The sequence below is a fragment of the Oncorhynchus keta genome, chromosome 36, assembly GCF_023373465.1.
Source record: "Oncorhynchus keta strain PuntledgeMale-10-30-2019 chromosome 36, Oket_V2, whole genome shotgun sequence".
Classification (NCBI taxonomy): domain Eukaryota; kingdom Metazoa; phylum Chordata; class Actinopteri; order Salmoniformes; family Salmonidae; genus Oncorhynchus; species Oncorhynchus keta.
Genome location: NC_068456.1, coordinates 12,788,464 through 12,809,236, shown reverse-complemented (window position 1 = coordinate 12,809,236; position 20,773 = coordinate 12,788,464). Strand labels below are relative to the sequence as shown.

General features: G+C 41.4%; 2 protein-coding genes across 6 annotated transcripts; one reads left to right on the top strand and one right to left on the bottom strand.

Annotated features, from left to right (window-relative positions):
- Positions 1-3,383: 3,383 nt before the first annotated feature.
- yipf4 (Yip1 domain family, member 4) lies at positions 3,384-9,969 on the bottom strand. The gene is made up of 6 exons (XM_035754226.2): positions 9,699-9,969; positions 6,435-6,588; positions 6,123-6,294; positions 5,642-5,719; positions 5,350-5,463; positions 3,384-5,130 (listed from the first exon to the last, which is right to left on the bottom strand). Exons 1-6 carry the CDS (start codon positions 9,754-9,756, stop codon positions 4,993-4,995), a joined length of 714 nt encoding a protein of 237 aa, XP_035610119.1. The 5' UTR covers positions 9,757-9,969; the 3' UTR covers positions 3,384-4,992.
- Positions 9,970-10,120: 151 nt separating this feature from the next.
- exo1 (exonuclease 1) lies at positions 10,121-19,804 on the top strand. Of its 5 annotated transcripts, none has more exons than XM_035754222.2 (15): positions 10,148-10,270; positions 10,594-10,719; positions 10,842-11,045; positions 11,143-11,262; positions 11,465-11,588; positions 11,828-11,965; positions 12,458-12,670; positions 12,766-12,953; positions 13,083-13,185; positions 13,502-13,724; positions 14,127-14,355; positions 14,584-15,085; positions 15,249-15,341; positions 15,469-15,662; positions 19,556-19,804. In XM_035754222.2, the coding sequence occupies exons 3-15, from the start codon at positions 10,885-10,887 to the stop codon at positions 19,689-19,691; spliced, it is 2,424 nt and encodes an 807-aa protein (XP_035610115.1). In that variant the 5' UTR covers positions 10,148-10,270; positions 10,594-10,719; positions 10,842-10,884; the 3' UTR covers positions 19,692-19,804. The 5 variants fall into 5 exon arrangements, with proteins under 5 accessions (XP_035610114.1, XP_035610118.1, XP_035610115.1 ...); XM_035754223.2 differs by having other exon boundaries at positions 10,594-10,731; XM_035754224.2 differs by having other exon boundaries at positions 10,174-10,270; positions 10,676-10,719.
- The last annotated feature ends 969 nt before the right edge of the window (positions 19,805-20,773 follow it).

The window sequence follows — 20,773 nt, the reverse complement described above, 5'->3', positions numbered from 1 at the left end:
ATTGACCATATACCACCCCCCCCCCCTCGTGCCTTATTGCTTACTTATATGATGACTCTTTTGTTGTTTTTTAATACAGCCCTTGCCTGATGTTGGGATATGAATCCCCATGCAAGAAACCCAAATAATAAACCCTAAAACCCACCAGCAGGTGGTCGCTATAAAGGTGTCCTATACATAGATTTGGTTTGCTCCTAGCAGAACTCGGCAAAGTGAAGCCAACGTCTGTGCTTGCATACTCCCTAAAGACCTGAGTAAAACCCTAAACCCCACCAGCGGGTGGTCCCTATAAAGGCGTCCCATACATACAGTTTGCTCCAAGAACTCGGCAAGGCGAACGTTTGTGCTCACATACCGCCGAAAGACCTTCGCTTGAAAAAACGAGAGAAAAAGTGACAATATTATTGTTTGTTCCTCTTGAGCCACCTTAACAACAGCCATGCATTTTCTCTAAATATTCTGAATTAATCTAAGATAAATCAAGAAATCTGTCATTAATTTAGACGTTTTTGCTGAGATCTTTGCAGACCAGCAAGCTGTTGTGTTTTCAGACATTTTCAATCTCTCTCAAAATCAGGCTGTTTTCCCACCTGCTTCAAGATGTCCACTATCACGCCCAAGAGCGGGAAAGGGAACTAAATGACTTGAAGTGCACCTCCCTCCCTCCCTGACACACTAGGCCCTTTCCAATTCGCCTACTGCCCTGACAGATCCACAGACGACGCAGGAGGCTGAAGAAATTTGGCCTGTCCCCAAGGGCCCTCAAGTGTTCTACAGGAGCGCCATTGAGAGCATACTGTCAGGCTGCATCACAGCCTGGTACAGCAACTCCACTGACGGAGTATAGTACACTCAGGTGAACGCACCATTGGGTGCTCACTGACTGTCCTCCAAGACACCGACAACACCAGGTGTTGCAGGAAGGCCAAGAAGATCAAGGACCAAAGCCACCTGTGCCACGGCCTGTTGTCCCCGCTTCTATCACTCAGACGCGGGCAGTGTAGGAGTTTCACGGCAAAAACTGTCAGACTACCTATGGCAATTCTACCCCCCCCATGGACATTTATCATTGTTAACAGTTCCATGGACATTTATCACTGTTACAGTTGTAAATGTGTATATATTCTTATTATTTGTATTGTCTCATTCACTTCTATTTTTTTACCTGCACTGTTGAATCTCAGAGCATATTTCATTGTACCCTGCAACTACATCCATGATCCTGTGCATGCGACTAATAAGCTAATCTAAGTGCAGTACTTCTCAACTGCAGAAATGTGCATGAAAATGTAGTGCACTGCAGACAGTAGGGCCTAGCTGCTCCTCTCGTTGAATGACGGCAAACACTTAATCGAAGAATACTGTCCATAGTTCTCACCCCTACTGTTGACCAACTGCTACCAAACTTTGACTTGCCTCAATAAAAAACAATGTTGTTGCTTATATTGAAGAAGCTATTTTCTTAGTCAAATGACACATTAAGATAATGGAAGAATCAAATGCTTTATTTAAATATATATATATTTTAAACTGTCTACAGACTGAAACAACAAAATTTGAAGTCATATAGCGTAGTCTTACAAGGATTGGAAACAACATTGGGTGTGGATACGGTGGGAACATGTGGATCTGACCAAGTATGTAAATGTTAAGTTTATTATTTTTGTCCATCTAGGTTTTTGTTGTATACTAACACCAAAACTAATACTCCCTTAAAAATTGTTATGGCTGCAGGGGCAGTATTGCGTAGCTTGGATGAAAGGTGCCCAGAGTAAACGGCCTGCTCCTCAGTCCCAGTTGCTAATATATGCATATTATTATTATTATTGGATAGAAAACACTCCGAAGTTTCTAAAACTGTTTGAATGATGTCTGTGAGTATAACAGAACTCATATGGCAGGCAAAAACCCGAGAAGAAATCCAAACATGAAGTGGGAAATCTGAGGTTGGTCGATTTTCAACCCAGCCCCTATTGAATAAACAGTGGGATATTAGTTATGTTGCACTTCCTAAGGCTTCCACTAGATGTCAACCATCTTTAGAAACTTGAATGAGGCTTCTACTGTGATGTGGGGCCGGATGAGAGCTCTTTGAGTCAGTGGTCTGGCAGAGAACCAGGTCCTGGACACACGCATTTCACATGATAGCGACCTGCATTCCATTGCTTTTTTTTACAGACAATGGAATTCTCCGGTTGGAACGTTATTTAAGATTTATGATAACATCCTTAAGATTGAATCTATACTTAGTTTGAAATGTTTCTAAGAACTAATATAACTTTTTGAAGTTTTGGTCCGACGTTCGGCTGGACCTGCACGAGCGTTTGGATTTGTGTACTAAACACCCTAACAAAAGTAGTTACTTGGACATAAATAATGGACATTATCGAACAAAACAAACATTTATTGTGGAACTAGGATTCCTGGGAGTGCATTCTGATGAAGATCATCAAAGGTAAGGGAATATTTATAATGTTATTTCTGATTTCTGTTGACTCCAACATGGTCGGATAATATATTTTTTTCTTCTGAGCACCGTTCTCAGATTATTGCATGGTTTGCTTTTTCCGTAAAGTTTTTTTGAAATCTGACACAGCGGTTGCATTAAGGAGAGGTATATCTATAATTCCATGTCTAACAATTGTATTTTCATCGACATTTATGAGTATTTCTGTAAAATGATGTGGCTCTCTGCAATATCACCGGATGTTTTTGGAACTAGTGAATGTAACACGCCAATGTATCCTGAGTTTTTCTTTTATATAAATATGAACTTTATCAAACAAAACATACATGTATTGTGTAACATGAAGTCCTATGAGTGTCATCTGATGAAGATCATCAAAGTTTAGTGATTCATTTTATCTCTATTTGGGCTTTTTGTGACTCCTGTCTTTGGCTGGAAAAATGGCAGTTTTTCTGTGAGTTGGTGGTGACCTAACATAATCGTTTGTGGTGCTTTCGCTATAAAGCCTATTTGAAATCGGACACTGTGGTGGGATTAACAACAAGATTACCTTTAAAACGCTATAAGATACATGTATGTTTGAGGAATTTTAATTTGGAGATTTCTGTTGTTTTGAATTTGGCGCCCTGCAGTTTCACTGGCTGTTGTCATATCGATTCCGTTAACGGGATTGCAGCCCTAAGAAGTTATTAAGACCTTCGCTTGAAAAAGAGCAATATTACAATTTGTCTCCCTTGAAATGCCGTAGCCACAACACAGCCAGTATACACTTCTTTAAAACAGTATTCTTTAATCCAAGATAAATCAAGAAATCTGTAATAGATATGACGTTTTTGCCGAAGTTTAGTCCTGCAATTTTACATTAAGATATTATTTCTCAAGTGAAAAATGTTTAATTAAAACTACTCGTCTCTCGTTGAATGACAAACACTTTATTGAAGAATCCCGTCCATAGTTCCCACTCCTACTAGTAGTAGTACTGTTGGTCAATCACCGAAAAAGGGGCATTAACTTTGGTTACTGAACTTCGTCTTGAGAAAAAATGTTGTGTGCGTGAACAGACGGAAAAAACCTGCCTAACACCAAAGTCACAAAATTCTGTCATTGTATATATGCGCAAACTGTTTAGACTGGGAAGCATGCATCAGGCTTTACACACACCACCGATAGCAAACATCCCCCACTGTACAGACCAACAGTCAGTCTGGTGAGTTTAGGCCCACCCCACCAAGACACCGTTTATCATTTATAAAGCCCTTGAAGTCAGCCACCCCAATAACACCTAAATTGGCTTAGACTGCACATTTCCATTCATCCTCTACCCCTAGAAACCATATGCATACTTGAATTTACTTATCAGATATCCAATTTCAGATGTACTTTGTGACAAAGACTAAGGCCAAATTTGAGGTCAAACTGGCAAATTTCAACAACTGAGCATTTGCTATATTGTTCTAAAAGCTAATTATATACAATGTGTAAGAACATAACACAATCTCAAAAATTGTTTCAATGTGTTTTTTAGCTAAAAATTAATCATATATTCACTGTAAATTCCATATCACTAAATTAACCCCCCTGACAAGTCTTTAATTGCTATAGTACATTCAACATTTCCTACATAAAGCTTGGGTGTGAAATTAAGTTTTTGCATGCAGATTAATGATATAACACATTACATACTGTATGAGAATGTTGTTTAAAATATTTAGTACAGTACAACAGTTATACAGACAATTATGTTGATATATTTTATGCCCCCTTAATGTGAATTAATGAGCGTTTTATAACTCTTAATTGTTACAGGTCTAGTAATTTTTCACAATTGTATAACATGTTCTGAATACATACAATAGATACAGGCAAATTGTCTGAAAATATACATCCGTTCAATAAAATATTTTTAAACAACTGTATAAAACAACTAATGAAAGGCACCAAACTTTAGTAGACTTTGTTTTATTTCACTCAAACTGCCCATCTACTTGTCTACCCAGGCTGAAATGACCACTAAATAATGCATAACAGTATGCTTAGCCCACTCCCTTACACAATAATGGGGAACCTTAGGGGCAGACTTCTTTCTTAACCCCTTGGTTCAAATTGAACAAATTTGCACTGTATTTGGCACCACCTTCCTCTATGGAATAAAAGCATTAACAAAAATCAATGACTGGTATGTTTGTGACCCTGCCATGATTACCAAAACCAGATTTGACGCCTTGATTAAATAATTACAGTCCTTTTATATGATGCGAACCTGCGATCTAATTACAATTCAATCTGAACACCGAGCTTAGACCATAAGCTACCGCTTTTTACTGAGCAGAGGTAAGGGGTACATTTAAATACACTGATGTAACATACACCCTTATATCCCCACAGTCTAGGATTGTAAACAGGGTTAAAGAGGGAGAAAATGACCTTTTAAAAATCCATGCTTCATTGTGTAATTAATCCTTGTGTCTTTTCACGGTGCTTTGTGTCATTCTCCAACCAAAGTTCCACTGTTGCCATTTGTCCAATCAGACACCAGTATATAGTGACAGGAAGTAGATGTACAAAAGGAAAATAGGGTATATGAGCAGAGGCTTCTTGGTTTTGAATTCATCCCCAACGAGCAGTGAAGCAGCACTGTAAGCAGCCCAAAATACTCCAGAAAGCTGAAAAATGACAGTTATCAACAACTAATGAACACATATCTAATTTAAGTCCATTTGTACTTTCTAAAAAAAAAAAATAATCAAATACAGATGTAAAAATAGCTTTGAACAGGTTAGTTAGTGTATGTTAAATCAAACATGCAATGCTGAATTACAGAGATTCATTTTTGAGAAAAATCAGATAGAATAAAGGTTGATTGTCTTTGCTCCTATGCTCACCTTTATTAGTGTAGAAACAACATCAAAACCCCCAATGACCAAAAGCAATGGGGCTATAACGATGAGCGGGAGTAGAGAATATCCAATCACTCCAAGAACTTGTCCATAAGACACCTATTGAAAACAGAACAATGCAAGTCAGTGTTTCACAGCACACCACATCATTCATGTTGTAATAGGAAGCAAATGCACATCCAGAGGCATGTACAGTATCAAGTAAGAGAAATGTATTCCTCATCAAGACTAGGAATACGACTTATTTCAGCTAAATGTAAACTTTGGTGGATCTTACCTCACCACCAAGAACACGAGCCAGCAAAAAGATTGTTAAAGAGCCGAATATCCAAATGGTAATTATCCAAGACACCACCTTAGGAAAATAAAATAAAGCGACAAATAATTAAAACACAACAACAACCAAAATAATACACACGCTGAAAATTGTGACATTGTACCAAAGTCTTGAGAAGAATATTTTGGTGTGGGAAGTCCTTTTTTGAACATTCTTATATCGTTAAATATATCAATGTAGGCTGCCTCCCATTTAATTCAATTCAGTAAGTGAAGAGAACCAGTGAATCAAGCCCTGTTTGCGTGAGCAGCATGTGCATCTAATGTTGTTTCAAATCTCAACCCTACAATCAAAGTTCACCATTTACTTTTTCAAAGAAATCTAACTTAGTTGAACCAACAGCCCTCTCTGGGGGGCCAAGGGCCAGATGTAAGGTATGTTCTGAGATCAAAAGAATTCACAGCTTGAACTGCCGCCTCACCCTGAACTGTCCGTAGATGGAGATCATGGAGAAAAGGAGTACTATAGCCAGCGGGCCCCAGAAGTCAGGGTTGTCCCTCACAACCTGCCGGTTGAAGCCCAAGGAGGGCATTGGCATGAGCACACAGCGGATCTTGTAGTAGATGTCTTTCAGGTCGATGTCCAGCTCCTCCCTAATCATGTAAGTGTATGAGATTGTACAGGAGCATCGTGAGATATCAGCACATTTCATTTGTAGTGATGGCCAAATCAAGTGTAATTTTAATATCACTGTACATGGATAAAGAATGGGTTTCTTGAAGAAGGTACTCACAGAAGAGGTTTGTTGTCTTCGGGGTCATCCTCTTCTACTTCCAGGAGCCAGCCATAGCCTCGTTTCCTCAGGAACGTGGTTGCATATGGGTCTTTTGCATTGTCACTGCCCATGTTCAATTTAACATCTGGGGCATCAATCGTACCGCTAAGATCTGTAGGGAATTTAATGTTTACGATTATTGCACATTTTGTCTCTCTGCCCCATAGCTAAATTAGTAGAATTGCATGAATGTTGTTTTACAATATCTAAATGGTCTCTCTGCCCCAAGGCAAAATGTCTAGTATTGCAAGAAATTAACTTAAATGTTCTCTCTGAAGATGGGGGGCATTTAAATGGTTTTCCGCAAGGTGGGGGGCTCCCCAACCAAATCTCGCTTAGGGCCCCCGAAAGGCTAGGACTGGCCCTGCAAAGGTTTCCAAAACCGTATCACAATCAAGGATCAATTGTTCCTAATCTAAATAGTGTTTCACACTTGACCAAATCCCCTCAGCTAATCAAAAGGTACATGGAATGCAGAAAGGCAAGACATGTCCCCCAGTGGTCGTCACACTGTCTAAATTACATTAAAGGCCCAGTGCAATCAAAAATGTGATATTCATGGTTTTTTATATATATTTCCACACTATGAGGTTGGAATAATACTGTGAAATTGTGAAAACGATGATGCCCTTTTAGTGGATGAGCCTGTTTTTGTGGGACAGAATTTAGGCTTGGCTGATGACATCACAAGGCAGTAAATTAGTTAATAGACCAATAGGAAAATAGTTCCAAACCTCTGCCATCAAAAAAATATTTGATGAAAAATGTGTTTTGGTCTTACTGTTATTAGCCCATACAAACGCATTGAATAACAGATAGTCCCCAAAAAAATGTAAAGGAAGTTCTCTGAAGTGTCTGTCCTATTACTGAGAGATATAAGAATGATCAGGAAATATATTTTTTACATGTATTTCACCTCACATTTTTGGCATTAAACAGTCCATACATACTTCCATTCGTTTTTTTCAACTGGTATCGGGGACCTTCAGATGAGTCTTGCAAAACAACCGACATGTACATGTTCGTGAGAGTCTCACCTTTGTACAGGGGGGTAGTATTTGTGTGTAGCCCAAACATTTGGGACGCTACGGACAGAAGTTGGCAGATTGGCTCAGAAGAGTCTTGCGGAGGTCATAGAGCAAAACGGAGAACATTGTGTTCGTGAAAGTTTCATCTTTCCATAGAGGGGTCATAATAGTTTGTAGGCCAAACCGTTTGGACGCTACAGCCGATTTTGTGAAGACACATTTTCCGGATTTCTCATGGTATGACAAACACCGCTCTAGCTCTGACACCTTTTACCAGCAGATGTGTTAGTGCGACATAAGAGGATGCGGTGAATTGAGACGCATCTGATACAAAAAAACATCTCTGTAGCTTAAACAGACAGACTATGTAGATGTATTTATTATGCTAATTTCATTTCAGTGCGGGCGCAGACAACCTTAGGGGGTTTGTTTTCGGTTGTCCCCACTGAGGTATACTAAGAACTGGAGACTGCGTCCACGATGTCCGCCCGTTGTTTTCAAGGTAATCTACTCGTATTCATATATGCCGATTCATGGGCCATCAATATCTGGGTTGGATCCGTTTTATATGGGCCAACATCACATGCGCTTGCACTTAGGCTGACCACAACACTCGCGCACGCAAAATAAATGTAGAAATCCATGTTATTCAATTATTGCGCGCGCCAACAAGCATCTGCGTTGCCAAGGGCTAAAATAGAAGTCATTCCTATTTCTGACGCAGATCACGCTGCAAGTCCTGCCTCTCCCATCTCATTGGTTTATAGAAGCAGGTACCCACGTGCCATCTCCTCATTGGTTATACCCACAAGGGGTGATTGAAAGGTTAACTGTTTTGCCAGTTGTTGTGGTAATACTATGAAAGTGTAGATGCCAATCACCATATAAATTCAAGGGGGAGAGCCATGTTTAATGCTTTTCGACCTGTCCCCAAATGAATGTCATTGGTTCAGAGTTTGTTTTGATATTTTAACCTGCGTGTCATGATCGCATTTGGTGTGGGGGGACAAAATAAATGTATGCACGATAGCGCACTCGCGCAGCCAGTTAGGGTTCCGTTCACACAGGGAACAGTGCGAGCAGCGACAACATCACATTATCCAAAACAAGGCAAACATTGGATGATCATACATTAAAAATGTTAACATCTTCAGATGCTGTGAGTTTTTTTTCCAAATAAATGTTGTTTTTTTATCAGCCTCAGCAACAATTATTTGAATAAGTCTATGGGTGTTTTATGCACAAAGGTGATGACTAAAGTATCTTATTAGGAATTTTAATATGACTTCTCTATGTGACTCTATGGAAATTGTCTTCCTGGGCAATATGCAAAAACCACACCTCCATTTCCTGGTTGCTAAAATTCTAATAGTTTGCCTAATTTCAGTTAATGTGACAAAACAAGCAGTGTAGAGAATCATTGTACTATATTTTCAATAACCAAAAAATATTGTATTTTCAGCTGGTGTACAAAACCTAAAGTAAAAGACGCAAAAAATAAACTATAGAACAGGACTCATAGACATAGCGCACATAGAACAGACACCGCTTCTTCGACTTGCTTCAATGAGAACAGATCTACAATGTACATTTCTATGTGAATTTGGTCGGGTGTGCTGGAAAGTTACATATTGCAGCTTTAAACCGTAGTATTGAAGCAAAACTCTAGGAGCAGTCAACGGTGCCTCGCCCCTTTGTTTTCACCTCCCTACTCAGACCACTCGCAGACAGCCCTAGCAATTACACTTTACTAAGGAAGTTATTCGTCTCTTCTTGACCATTTTAATTGAAAAATCACAGTAAGGTACTTGTTACCCAGAAATTATTTGATATTAAGATAAACGGCTGCATTGGACCTTAAAACCATTTACTCAATGGGAAACACGTTAAACTAGTCCAAATAAATTGTTGAGTTTTGTATTAAACGTATCTTCAATATAATAATATGTTAGGTGGATTTCCTTCAGTGATATAGCTAACGTTACATAGCTTGCTAACGTTAGCCTAGCCGTACAGTAGCAGCAGAAAGTTGTCAAATCTCTCTGAACCACGGTAACTTGACAAAAACGACAACACTTTACTCAAGCTTGTTACCCAATGAATTAATGCTAGCAGAATGACGTGTTGACAAATACGGTAGGTAACTAAAAATACAATGAAACACATGACAGTATTCACGGCCTGCTAACATTACCCTCGGCTTCAGTTGATGAGACGAAAGTAAAATCTCCGTTGGTGGGAGAGAGATGCATTGTTGATGTTTTGTCAACAACCTTCAAGTCCTAGTAACTGACATTTAAATAAAGGGTTTAATTGAATAGATTGCCACAAGTAAATACAACGTTGTCATTGACTGGATTTCACAATATTTTCCCAACTATTCCATCTTGTTGTTGAGGTATCGTTTGCTCAAACACATAGGCAGCTACCGAAGCAGGAAGTGCAAGGGAGGCTGGGAAAGACGACACGTCAAAAAATCCTAACACCGCAGCAGACAAGCTCGCCATCAAGTGGGGGGGAAAGGTGACGCTGGACTCCCGCCTTCAATACGCAGCATAACACCAAAAAAAGAGAACCAATCCCTTCTTCTTTTGTCGACCAAAGACCCTCCCCCACATATGGTTGGTCAGAATAAACTGACCAATAGTATCAGCTCGTTGTGAACTCTTACTGTTGCCGCTAAAAGCGAACTCCGTTTAGATAATAAGGTGCCTCGTTACCGTTCAGTACTTACTATTTGTCAGGTTTAGCTCTTTCAATTCGCAGGTAAATATGTCGGTAGCTTGCTGATGTTTTATATTCATGTATTTATTTCAAAATAACGTATTCAAATGTATTCATTTAGCTATGCGCTAGCCAGAGTTTGCTAGAAACGTTCGCAAGCCCACTTCATTCCAATTGTTCGAACTGCTAACTAACGTTAGCTAGCTACAACTTGCTTTTGTTTTTTTACAGCACCAACAATGTATTTGTAGGTATATTGTTTAGGTAGTTAGCTAGCTAACTAACGTTAGTGGCCGTGCTAGGTGGCTAGTTTGCTTTAGCCGACTTGCTACATGTTTTTGTCATGTGTTTGTCATCACTGATAGTCAATGGTGAGTGGCGTAGGTTTTTGAAGATCCACGAACGTTAGAATGAATTAACGTTATTTACGGTCGGTTTCTACGCCAGTGGAAGTATCTCGCTAGAATTCATAATCTACCCTGCATGTCCAGGTAAATGAGCAGGTATATGCAGATTACGATTAACTAACGTTAGCTAGGTAACGTATTATTTTTCTCTTAAATCTAGTTTCATTATGTTTTGTCAAATGGTCTCTCCCTCTCCATGAATATAGCAAGGAACTGTCCTGAGTGTTAGTGGCATCACCAGATTAAAAAATGGGGATCCAGGGGCTGTTGCAGTTCCTCAAAGATGCCTCAGAGCCCATCAGTGTGAGGAAGTACAAGGGACAGACAGTGGCCGTAGACACATATTGCTGGCTTCATAAAGGGGCATTTTCTTGTGCAGAGAAACTTGCCAAAGGGGAACCAACTGACCAGTAAGCTGTTTTATAGCTATCTCAGTATGCATTAACTACCTAACCCTATTAACTGTTCCTAGGCCATCATTGAAAATATGAATTTTCTTTCACATAGGTATGTTACATACTGCATGAAATTTGTGGACATGCTGTTGTCTTTTGGTGTGAAGCCCATCTTGGTGTTTGATGGCTGCAATCTGCCTTCAAAACAGGAGGTGGATAAAGCTCGCAGAGAGTAAGTGTGTGGGTGTACCTGTAATTTTATTTAAAGCTAAGATCGTGATGAGTGAGTTAATATTAGGCCTAGATGGTATTTGCTGTAATGTGTTTCATTTTTATTAAATAAAATCTTCCATGTACTTGACTAGGTAGTTTCTTGAATAGGACGGAGTAAATATTTTTACCCAAAAAAGTAAGACCTGACGTCTGTCTTCCAGGCGTCGTCAGGCAAATCTGCAGAAAGGTAAGCAGCTCCTACGTGAGGGAAAGATTTCAGAGGCCAGAGACTGCTTTACTCGCTGTGTTAACGTCACCCCTTCCATGGCCCATGATGTCATCAAGGTAAATATTTCCAATACTGCTAAAACGGTTTAGATGAAAAAATGCTTTCTACTGCTCAGTATTTTTCACTGGAACCCGATTATGCATATCTTGAATGAAGCGTGTCTATTTGCTGGTTTTGTGCAGTGGTTTAATCTGTCTTAAACCATCTGTTTTGTGATGCACTGCTTAATGTTTATGATTGCAAATTGGTGGCTTAAAATTGTTTTATTCAGCTGAAATTATGTTTTCTCTTCTAGGCTGCAAGGACCAGAGGAGTGGACTGTGTGGTGGCCCCGTATGAAGCTGATGCCCAGCTGGCCTTCCTTAACAAGGCTGGCATTGCACAGGCTATCATCACTGAAGACTCAGATTTATTGGCGTTTGGCTGCAAAAAAGTACAGAATTGGGTCCTTTAAGATGCTGCTCACTGTGGACTTTCTGCAATGCATTTGTCACAATGATCATCTGGCTTTAAAGCAACTGTCTGGTTTTTCCAGATTTATATGAAATATCACCAATAATTCATTGAAATTAGTGAAATAAGTTTCCTTATTGGTAATTAAGTTTCAAAGCAGCTTTTCTGTGTTATAATGGTGTGGACGTACACTGGTCATTAATAACATTCATGTGAGATCTCTGGTTGGCCATCTCATCCGCAGGAGATGGCAAGCATTTTTTATTAAATGTGTGTTTGAGATACAATTTTGAGGTTAGTTTTTTAAGTTTTATTTTTATTTATTTTTTTCTCGTTTTTCAATGTATTATTTGGCAACGTAGGATGAGTGAGTCAACATTATTTGGGTATGGGTTTTAACTGGACAGTTACTTTAATGGCAACTTAGATTATAGTAATGACCATAATGGGTTCTGCTGGTCATCTCTCTCAGGTGATCCTAAAGATGGACAAACAGGGGAACGGTCTAGAGATTGACCAGAACCACCTGGGGCGGTGCCGCTCTCTGGGTGATGTCTTCACAGAAGAGAAGTTCCGCCACATGTGTATTCTCTCTGGCTGTGACTATCTGTCCTCACTCTATGGGATTGGCTTGGGCAAAGCCTGTAAACTGCTGAGGATGGCAAACAACCCAGACATCATTAAGGTAAGTTTGAACGAGAATTAGTAGTAGAACTTGCACAGTGGTAGAAATTAAACTATAATGAAAATGCCCCCTCTAACTTGTTTATGTACTTTCAGGTGATAAGGAAGATGGGCCAGTACCTGAAGAGGAATATGGTTGTGCCAGACGAGTACATTGACGGCTTTGTTAAGGCCAATAACACCTTCCTCTACCAGCTGGTGTTTGACCCCATCAAGAGGAAGGTGGTGCCTCTCAACCCCTATCCAGAGCACATGGACCCTGCCACCCTCAGCTACGCTGGCCGGTATCCTTTCACTCAGTGGCAGGCCTGACTCCTGCTCTATACCTGTTGATTAGTAGCGAAATGGAAAATAAGACTGGTGGTTTCCCATTTACTACCAGTAAAATATGGTGTCCTTAATGCTTAATACAGTAATTTAGGAGATTGCAAAGGTTTACAGGTGGCCCTGGGTAACCTGGATATAAACACCATGGAGAGAATTGATGACTTCAACCCAGATGCTATAAATATCAAGGTACTGGCACTAGGTAGAATGATTAACATAACAGTCATTTCTATACAAACACTACTCATTCATCATCACAAGTAGTACTGCTAGGTTGTTGTTTTGCTTGTGTCCTTAGTGTTGATTACGTGGGGTACTTAGCTATTTTTAGTCGATCAGTACAATTGTATTAATATTTAAACTTACCAATGTGTTTGTCGCCAGAGTGCTTTACCCCAGATCTGTAAGCAGTACATGTATGGCATGACAACCATAGAGGAGTTGGCTAAAGTGCACGTAATTTACACTAACGTATATAAATCCTTCCTCCCTTTGTGTTTCTTAGCCAGTGAAACCACGCAGTCGTGACTGGAATGACAGCCAGGAGACTCGGGCCTCCACACACCCTAGCATCTGGAGCAGAAGTTACATACCAGGCACCCTCTCTGCCTCCCAGCCTGTGGGCTCTCCACAGAGGCCTCCCTCAACCAGGGGGAAGGAGAGGGTCATCAGTGTGCAGGGGCTGAGGCTTCCTCACAAGAACACACATGTTAAGAGACCCAGAGAAGGTGAGATTAGTTTGCTATCTTGTTGTTGCACCGTCATGTTTGAGGTGCTCTTTCTGTCAACGTAGGAGGGAAGATTATTTGATTCACCCAGCTCCATTTAAATAGGTGTGAGAGGATTTGGGTTTGTTCAGGGGAAAACACATTTTTATTAACATAACATCCCAGTTTATCTTCTGAAGCATTATCAGTCATTCTATGGAAAAGCCTATACCTATATAACATTGGGGTGGACCTTCAAAATGTAACGTTCAAATAGAACAGGAAAGATCTTCTCGTCATTATACAAAAGTTTATCAATGTATTTGATTAATGTAAACCTCAACATTCTTTCCAAGTGGTGTTGATGAATATTTTTATTATAGACCTGACCCTAACTTCTGATTTTCCTTTATCTCCCAAAAGACTCTGGTGTTTCAGACCAGGATGTGCTGCAGCAGTACTCTCCCTCCGGTCAGAAGCGGTCCAGAGGGGAAGAGGACCCTGGACCCACAGAGAGCCATCACATCTCCACATGCCCCCAGCCCAGTGCCACTGCTGCCGCTACCCATCCCAGACCACGCAACCGCTTTGCCACCCTGCTACAGAGGAGAAACCAGGAAGGAGGTGGAGATGGGCAGGAAATGCAAAGCAGGCATGGTCTTATAATACACACTTTTAGTCATTGCTACAGCTATTTAATTATATAGGAAATCTTTCAAACTCGTCTTGTCTTTTACATGACTAAAAATGACCTACCTAAAACCACTGGTTCTTCCAATTTGTTTTCTTGATCGCATTGTTTGGCCCACATTTGACAAGTTTTTGTTTTATTTTTAATGTTTTGTGATACTAACTAAATGGTTGATCTATTCCCCTATAGGTTCTTCTGTAGTGGCAGCAGCTCCAGTGAGGTGGCCAGCCAGAATCCGGAGTCTTTTGTCAAAGGGGAGGTGTCTCACGATGAGGTCACACAGGACCCCAGGGAGGACTATTGTATCGAGGGATATGCTGATGCAGAGGAAAATGACTCTGTTGACCCTCATAGCCCATCCCCCTCCCCTCTGTCTGCCAGTCAAGGGTTAGGGGTGTTCTGCTGGTCAGGCAGCTCCTCAGAGAGATCCAGGACCCCGACACCCACATCTGGCCTCTCGGCACTGCAGCAGTTCCAGCGCAAGAAGGAAAGCTTCTCCTGGAGCCAGGAAGGCCAGAGAACTCGGAAGACCCCCGGAGCCCCATCTCCTATTCTGGGCAAAGAAGACAAGGATTCACCACCAAACTCTCCACCGTCTCAGGACAGTGCCTACTTCTCTCAGCATAACCACACTTCCTGCAATGTCGTGGAAGTGTCCCCACCCACTCGGCTGGAGGATGCCACCAGGCCTGTATGTCACCGTTTCCTCTGCTAATTAGTCATGCGTAGGCTTCATAACATTTGCATCATTGCAAGCTAGTTGAGGGTGCATATGCATGGCTTTTTTTTATGTTGTGGCTTGAATGAGTAGAGGCAGTGGCTTTATTAATTTACTGCCTGTTCTGTTTTCTAAGAAAATTTACTCTAGTAAGGATTCAGACTCTGTCAAAAGCCCCAGTTCCTCTCCAACAGCAGATGAAAAGAAATCCAGCACAATGAGACTGAAGGTAGCTTACTTTGTGGGACTATTTTGTATCATGTTGGTTCAACAGAGATGTGGCAGCTAGAACACTTCTGGGATGAACATGCTATATATTCCCACAGTGAAGAATTTTCTTTCCCACCTCTCACCAGGTGGCAGGTCTCCCGCGGATGAAACCCGGTGACCAAGGAAAAGGGACAAAGATCCGACCCTCTGCCCCTGCCAGGGCCAGTGGCCTCCGTAAAAAGCCTGCAGGCCCTGGAAAGAAACTCACCACCAACAATGAGAACAACCCTGGCCTCCAGGCCACAATCAGTGGCCTCTGGGAAAACTTTGGTTTTAAGAAGTAAGTGAGGGTAATCATAACCTGCATAGTCCTCAACCCTGGATTACACCATTTAATTGTTTTTGCTTTTTATAAGATTATAGATGAGGCCTAATAACAACCTTCAACAGTAGTCCCCATACTTTCATATTTCCCCTTTTTTGAACACAACCAATTTATTTACATTTAAGTCATTTAGCAGACAAATTTATATTCAAAGGACCTGTCACAAACTTGTCTCTGATTTCCATACTGAACAAAAATATAAACTCAACATGCAACAATATCAAAGATTTTACTGAGACAGTTGTGAAGAGGGCACGACAAAGCCTATTCCCCCTCAGGAGACTGAAAAGATTTGGCATGGGTCCTCAGATCCTCAAAAGGTTCTACAGCTGCACCATCGAGAGCATCTGGTTGCAGCACTGCCTGGTATGGCAACTTCTTGGCCTCCGACCGTAAGGCACAACAGAGGGTAATGTGTACGGCCCGGTACATCACTGGGACCAAGTTTCCTGCCATCCAGGACCTTTATATCAGGCAATGTCAAAGGAAGGCCCTAAAAATTGTCAGACTCCAGCCACCCTAGTCATAGACTGTTCTCTCTGCTACCGCACTGCAAGCGGTACCGGAGCACCAAGTGTAGGCCCAAAAGGCTTCTTAACAATTTCTACCCCAAAGCCATAAGTATCCTGAACAGCTAATCAAAGGGCTACCCATAGCCCAATTTTACACTGCTGCTACTCTTTTTATTATCGATGCATGGTCACTTTATTAACTCAACCTACGGGTACATATTACCTCGACTAACCAGTGCCCCCGCACATTGTGTAACTGACAGTTAGACTTACAGGTTATGTCGTTGTCTTTTGTTTGAATTGTTTATGTGTCCGCTGTGCGGGGGAAATGATAATACAAGCGGAACTACGTAGCTAATACTGTTGTAACGGGGATCCTTATTGTAGCAACACACCTTTGGAGGGAAGGCAATCCTGCGCTGCGTTAGCTAAATTTTCATGTCATCGGGTGTAGTTCATAAAGGTTGAAGAGTGTATGTTAGGATGAAGTGTGAATTCATGCCAGGAATAATAAGTGTGAAGTTTGATTTCCTCCCTTCTGTAATAAGCAGCCAATGAGGTATTTGTTCCTTTATTCATGTGTTAATCTGAACCTGTTATAACGCCGGTTAAACTGTTATGTATGTAAGCACTTCAGAGTTATACCAAGCTAATAAGTCACTCGTAAGATAAGGTCGTAAGAGTGTGCTTAACTGTATTTTTCATTTACTTTATAGTTCTCACGGAAGGTGATAATTCTGACTAAAACTACAGAATAAAGCCGCCAGTTAAAATCAAGGAACGGTTGTGCTCGTGGTTACTGAAGGGAGCTACACATTGACTCTGTACAAATACCCCTGTATATAGCCTCACTATTGTAATTTTACTGCTGCTATTTATTTGTTCTATTTTTTACTTAACCAACAATGCTTTAAAAAAAAAGTTAAGGGCTTGTAAGTAAGCATTTCAATACCTGTTGTATTCGGCGCATGTGACAAACCTTTAAATGGGCCTCAGGATCTCATCACTGTGCATTCAAATTGCCATCGATAAAATGCAATGGTGTTAGTTGTCGTAGCTTATGCCTGCCCATACCATAACCCCACTGCCACCATGGGGCACTCTGTTCACAACGTTGACATCAGCAAACTGCTCACCCACATTAAGCCATACACGTGGTCTGCGGTTGTGAGGCCGGTTGGACATACTGACAAATTCTCTAAAACGACAGGTGTCTTATGGAAGAGAAATTAACGTTTAATTCTCTGGCAACCGTTCTGGTGGACATTCCTGCAGTCAGCATGCCAATTGTACGGCTCCCTCAACTTGAGACATCTGTGGCATTGTGTTGTGTGGCAAAACTGCTAATTTCTGTTGGCTATATAGAGTACTGAATATGTTTTGTTTCAGATTCCACTAGTCTTCACGTGAGTGAATGATTGCTACACTGAACCACTATATAAATGTAATGTGTTGGTTTCATGAGCAGAAAACAAGATTCCAGAAATTGTCCATATGCACAAATTATATTTCTCTCAAATTTTGTGCACACATTTGTTTACATCCCTGTTAGTGAGCATTTCTCCGTTACCAAATTAATCCATCCACCTCAGGTGTGGCATATCAAGAATCAGATTAAACAGCATGGTCATTGCACAGGTGCACCTTGTGCTGGGGAAAATAAAAGGCCACTCTAAAAATCTTCAGAATTGTCACACATCACAATGCCACAGATGTCTCACGTTTTGAGGTGGGTGGGTGGGGTGCAATTGGCATGCTGACTGCAGGAATGTCCACCAGAGCTGTTGCCAGATAATTGAATGTTAATTTCTCTACCATAAGCCACCTGGCGTTTTTAGAAAGTGTCAGTATGTCCAACTGGCCTCAACCGCAGACTATGTGTATGGCGTCGTGTGGGCGAGCGGTTCGCTGATGTCAACATTGTGGACCGAGTGCACGGTGATTGTGAGGGTATGGGCAGGCATAAGCTGCGGACATAATTGCATTTTATTGATGGCAATTTGAATATACAGACATACCGTGACGAGATCCTGAAGCCCATTGTTGTGCCATTCATCAGCCACCATCTCATGTTTCAGCATAATGCACGGTCACAAGGATCTGTACACAATTCCTGGAAGCTGAATGTCCCAGTTCTTCCATGGCCTGCATACTCACCAGCCATGTCACCCATTGAGCATGTTTTGGATTCTTTGAATCGTGTACAACTGGGACACATTCCACAGGCCACAATCAACAGCCTGATCAACTCTGCGAAGATGTCGTGATGCATGAGGCAAATGGTGGTCACCAGATACGGTCTAATTTTATGGTCTACGCCTCTACTTTACATTTTTTTAATTTTTATTCAGGTATCTTTGAACAACAGATGGATATCTATATTCCCAGTTGTGAAATCCTACAGGGAGGAGGTGAGGGCCCTCGGAGTGTGGTGTCAGGAAAATAACCTCACACTCAACGTCAACAAAACTAAGGAGATGATTGTGGACTTTATCCACATCGATGGAACAGTAGTGGAGAGGGTAGCTAGTTTTAAGTTCCTCGGCATACACATCACAGACAAACTGAATTGGTCCACTCACACTGACAGCCGTGAAGAAGGCGCAAATTCAACCTCAGGAGGCTGAAGAAATTCGGCTTGTCACCAAAAGCACTCACAAACTTCTACAGATGCACAATCGAGAGCATCCTTGTATCACCGCCTGGTACGGCAACTGCTCCGCCCTCAACCGTAAGGCTCTCCAGAGGGTAGTGAGGACTGCACAACGCATCACCGGGGGCAAACTACCTGCCCTCCAGGACACCTACACCACCCGTTGTTACAGGAAGGCCATAAAGATCATCAAGGACATCAACCACCCGAACCACTGCCTGTTCACCCCGCTATCATCCAGAAGGCGAGGTCAGTACAGGTGCATCAAAGCTGGGACCGAGAGACTGAAAAACAGCTTCTATCTCAAGGCCATCAGACTGTTAAACAGCCACCACTAACAGTGTGAGTGGCTGCTGCCAACACACTGTCATTGACACTGACCCAACTCCAGCCATTTTAATAATGGGAATTGATGGGAATTATGTAAATATATCACTAGCCACTTTAAACAATGCTACCTTATATAATGTTACTTACCCTACATCCATAGATTAGGGCCAAATTAATGTATTTCCTTGAACTAACTCAGTAAAATCTTTGACATTGTTGCAATTTATATTTTTCAGTGTTGATTATAGCTTTTACAAGCTTGATTACAGCTTTACCAATTATATGATAACCATCTCTTTCTTGTGACCTACTTTTCATTGGAACTGTATTGATTGTGTTTTTCTGTGTTGCAGAGAAAATCCGAAGATAAACCCCTGTAAGAAAGGAGAGCCCATGTCACCAGTGAAGGACAACGTGCTAACCCTCACACCTGAAACGGATAAGGATATTTACTTAATCTCCAGTGTTCAGAAAACCATATGCCTCTGATGCCGAGTTTTATAAGCCATCGCTTTACAACATACTGTGTATGTTAATACGTAGTGCATTTTTATGGACTAGATGTAATTGATTTCCGTTTAAATAAATGCAACTTTCTTAAAGGTTTGGGCTGTTAATTAAAATATATATATATTTGTAGGTTGTTGAAGTAATCTTATTTCATAGCCGTAGTCTTACTTCATGGCCGAAAGTATGTGAACTCCTGCTCGGCGAACATCTCATTCCAAAATCATGGGCATTAATATGGAATTGCCCCCTTTTTTGCTGCAACAAAAGCCTTTGCTCTCTGGGAAGGCTTTCCACTAGATGTTGTAACATTGCTGCAGGGACTTGCTTTCATTCAGCCACGAGCATTAGTAAGGTTGGGCACTGATGTTGGCCGATTTGGCCTGGCTCGCGCTCGGTGTTCCAATTCATCCCAAAGGTGTTCCATGGGGTTGAGGTCAGGGCTCTGCAGGCCAGTCAAGTTCTTCCACACCAATCTCTACACACCATTTCTGTATGGACTTTGCTTTGTGCACGGGGGCATTGTCATGCTGAAACAGGAAAGGACCTTCCCCAATCTGTTGCCATAAAGTTGGAGACACAGAATCGTCTAGAATGTCATTGTGTGCTCTAGTGTTAAGATTTCCCTTCACTGGAACGAAGGGGCCTAACCAGAAATATAAAAAAAACAGCCCCAGAACATTATTCCTCATCCACCAAACTTTACAGATGGCACTCTATTGGGGCAGGTAGCGTTCTGGCATCTGCCAAACCCAGATTTGTCCGTTGGACTGCCAGGTGGAGAAGTGTGATTTTTGTTTAAAATAAAAAAAATATCCCTTTTTTTGCCCCAATTTTATGGTATCCAATTGGTAGTTAGTCTTGTCCCATCGCTGCAACTCCCGTACGGACTCGAGAGGTGAAGGTTGAGAGCCGTGTTTCCTCCAAAACACAACCCACACTAATTCTTGACACCATGCCCCCTTAACCTGGAAGCCAGCTGCACCAATGTGTCGGAGGAAACGCTACACCTGGCGACCGTGTCAGTGTGCATTGCACCCGGCCTGCCACAGGAGTCGCTAGCG

Excerpts from the sequence above, each read along its gene's own strand:
- yipf4 (XM_035754226.2), bottom strand. The coding sequence starts at position 9,756 with ATGCATCTCTCTCCCACCAACGGAGATTTTACTTTCGTCTCATCAACT. Across the intron at positions 5,464-5,641 it reads CTCGTGTTCTTGGTGGTGAG|GTGTCTTATGGACAAGTTCT; the intron begins GTAAGATCCACC and ends TGTTTTCAATAG. Across the intron at positions 5,131-5,349 it reads TTGTTTCTACACTAATAAAG|CTTTCTGGAGTATTTTGGGC; the intron begins GTGAGCATAGGA and ends GTCATTTTTCAG.
- exo1 (XM_035754221.1), top strand. The coding sequence starts at position 10,885 with ATGGGGATCCAGGGGCTGTTGCAGTTCCTCAAAGATGCCTCAGAGCCC. Across the intron at positions 11,966-12,457 it reads TGGCGTTTGGCTGCAAAAAA|GTGATCCTAAAGATGGACAA; the intron begins GTACAGAATTGG and ends CATCTCTCTCAG. Across the intron at positions 15,342-15,468 it reads CCAGCACAATGAGACTGAAG|GTGGCAGGTCTCCCGCGGAT; the intron begins GTAGCTTACTTT and ends ACCTCTCACCAG.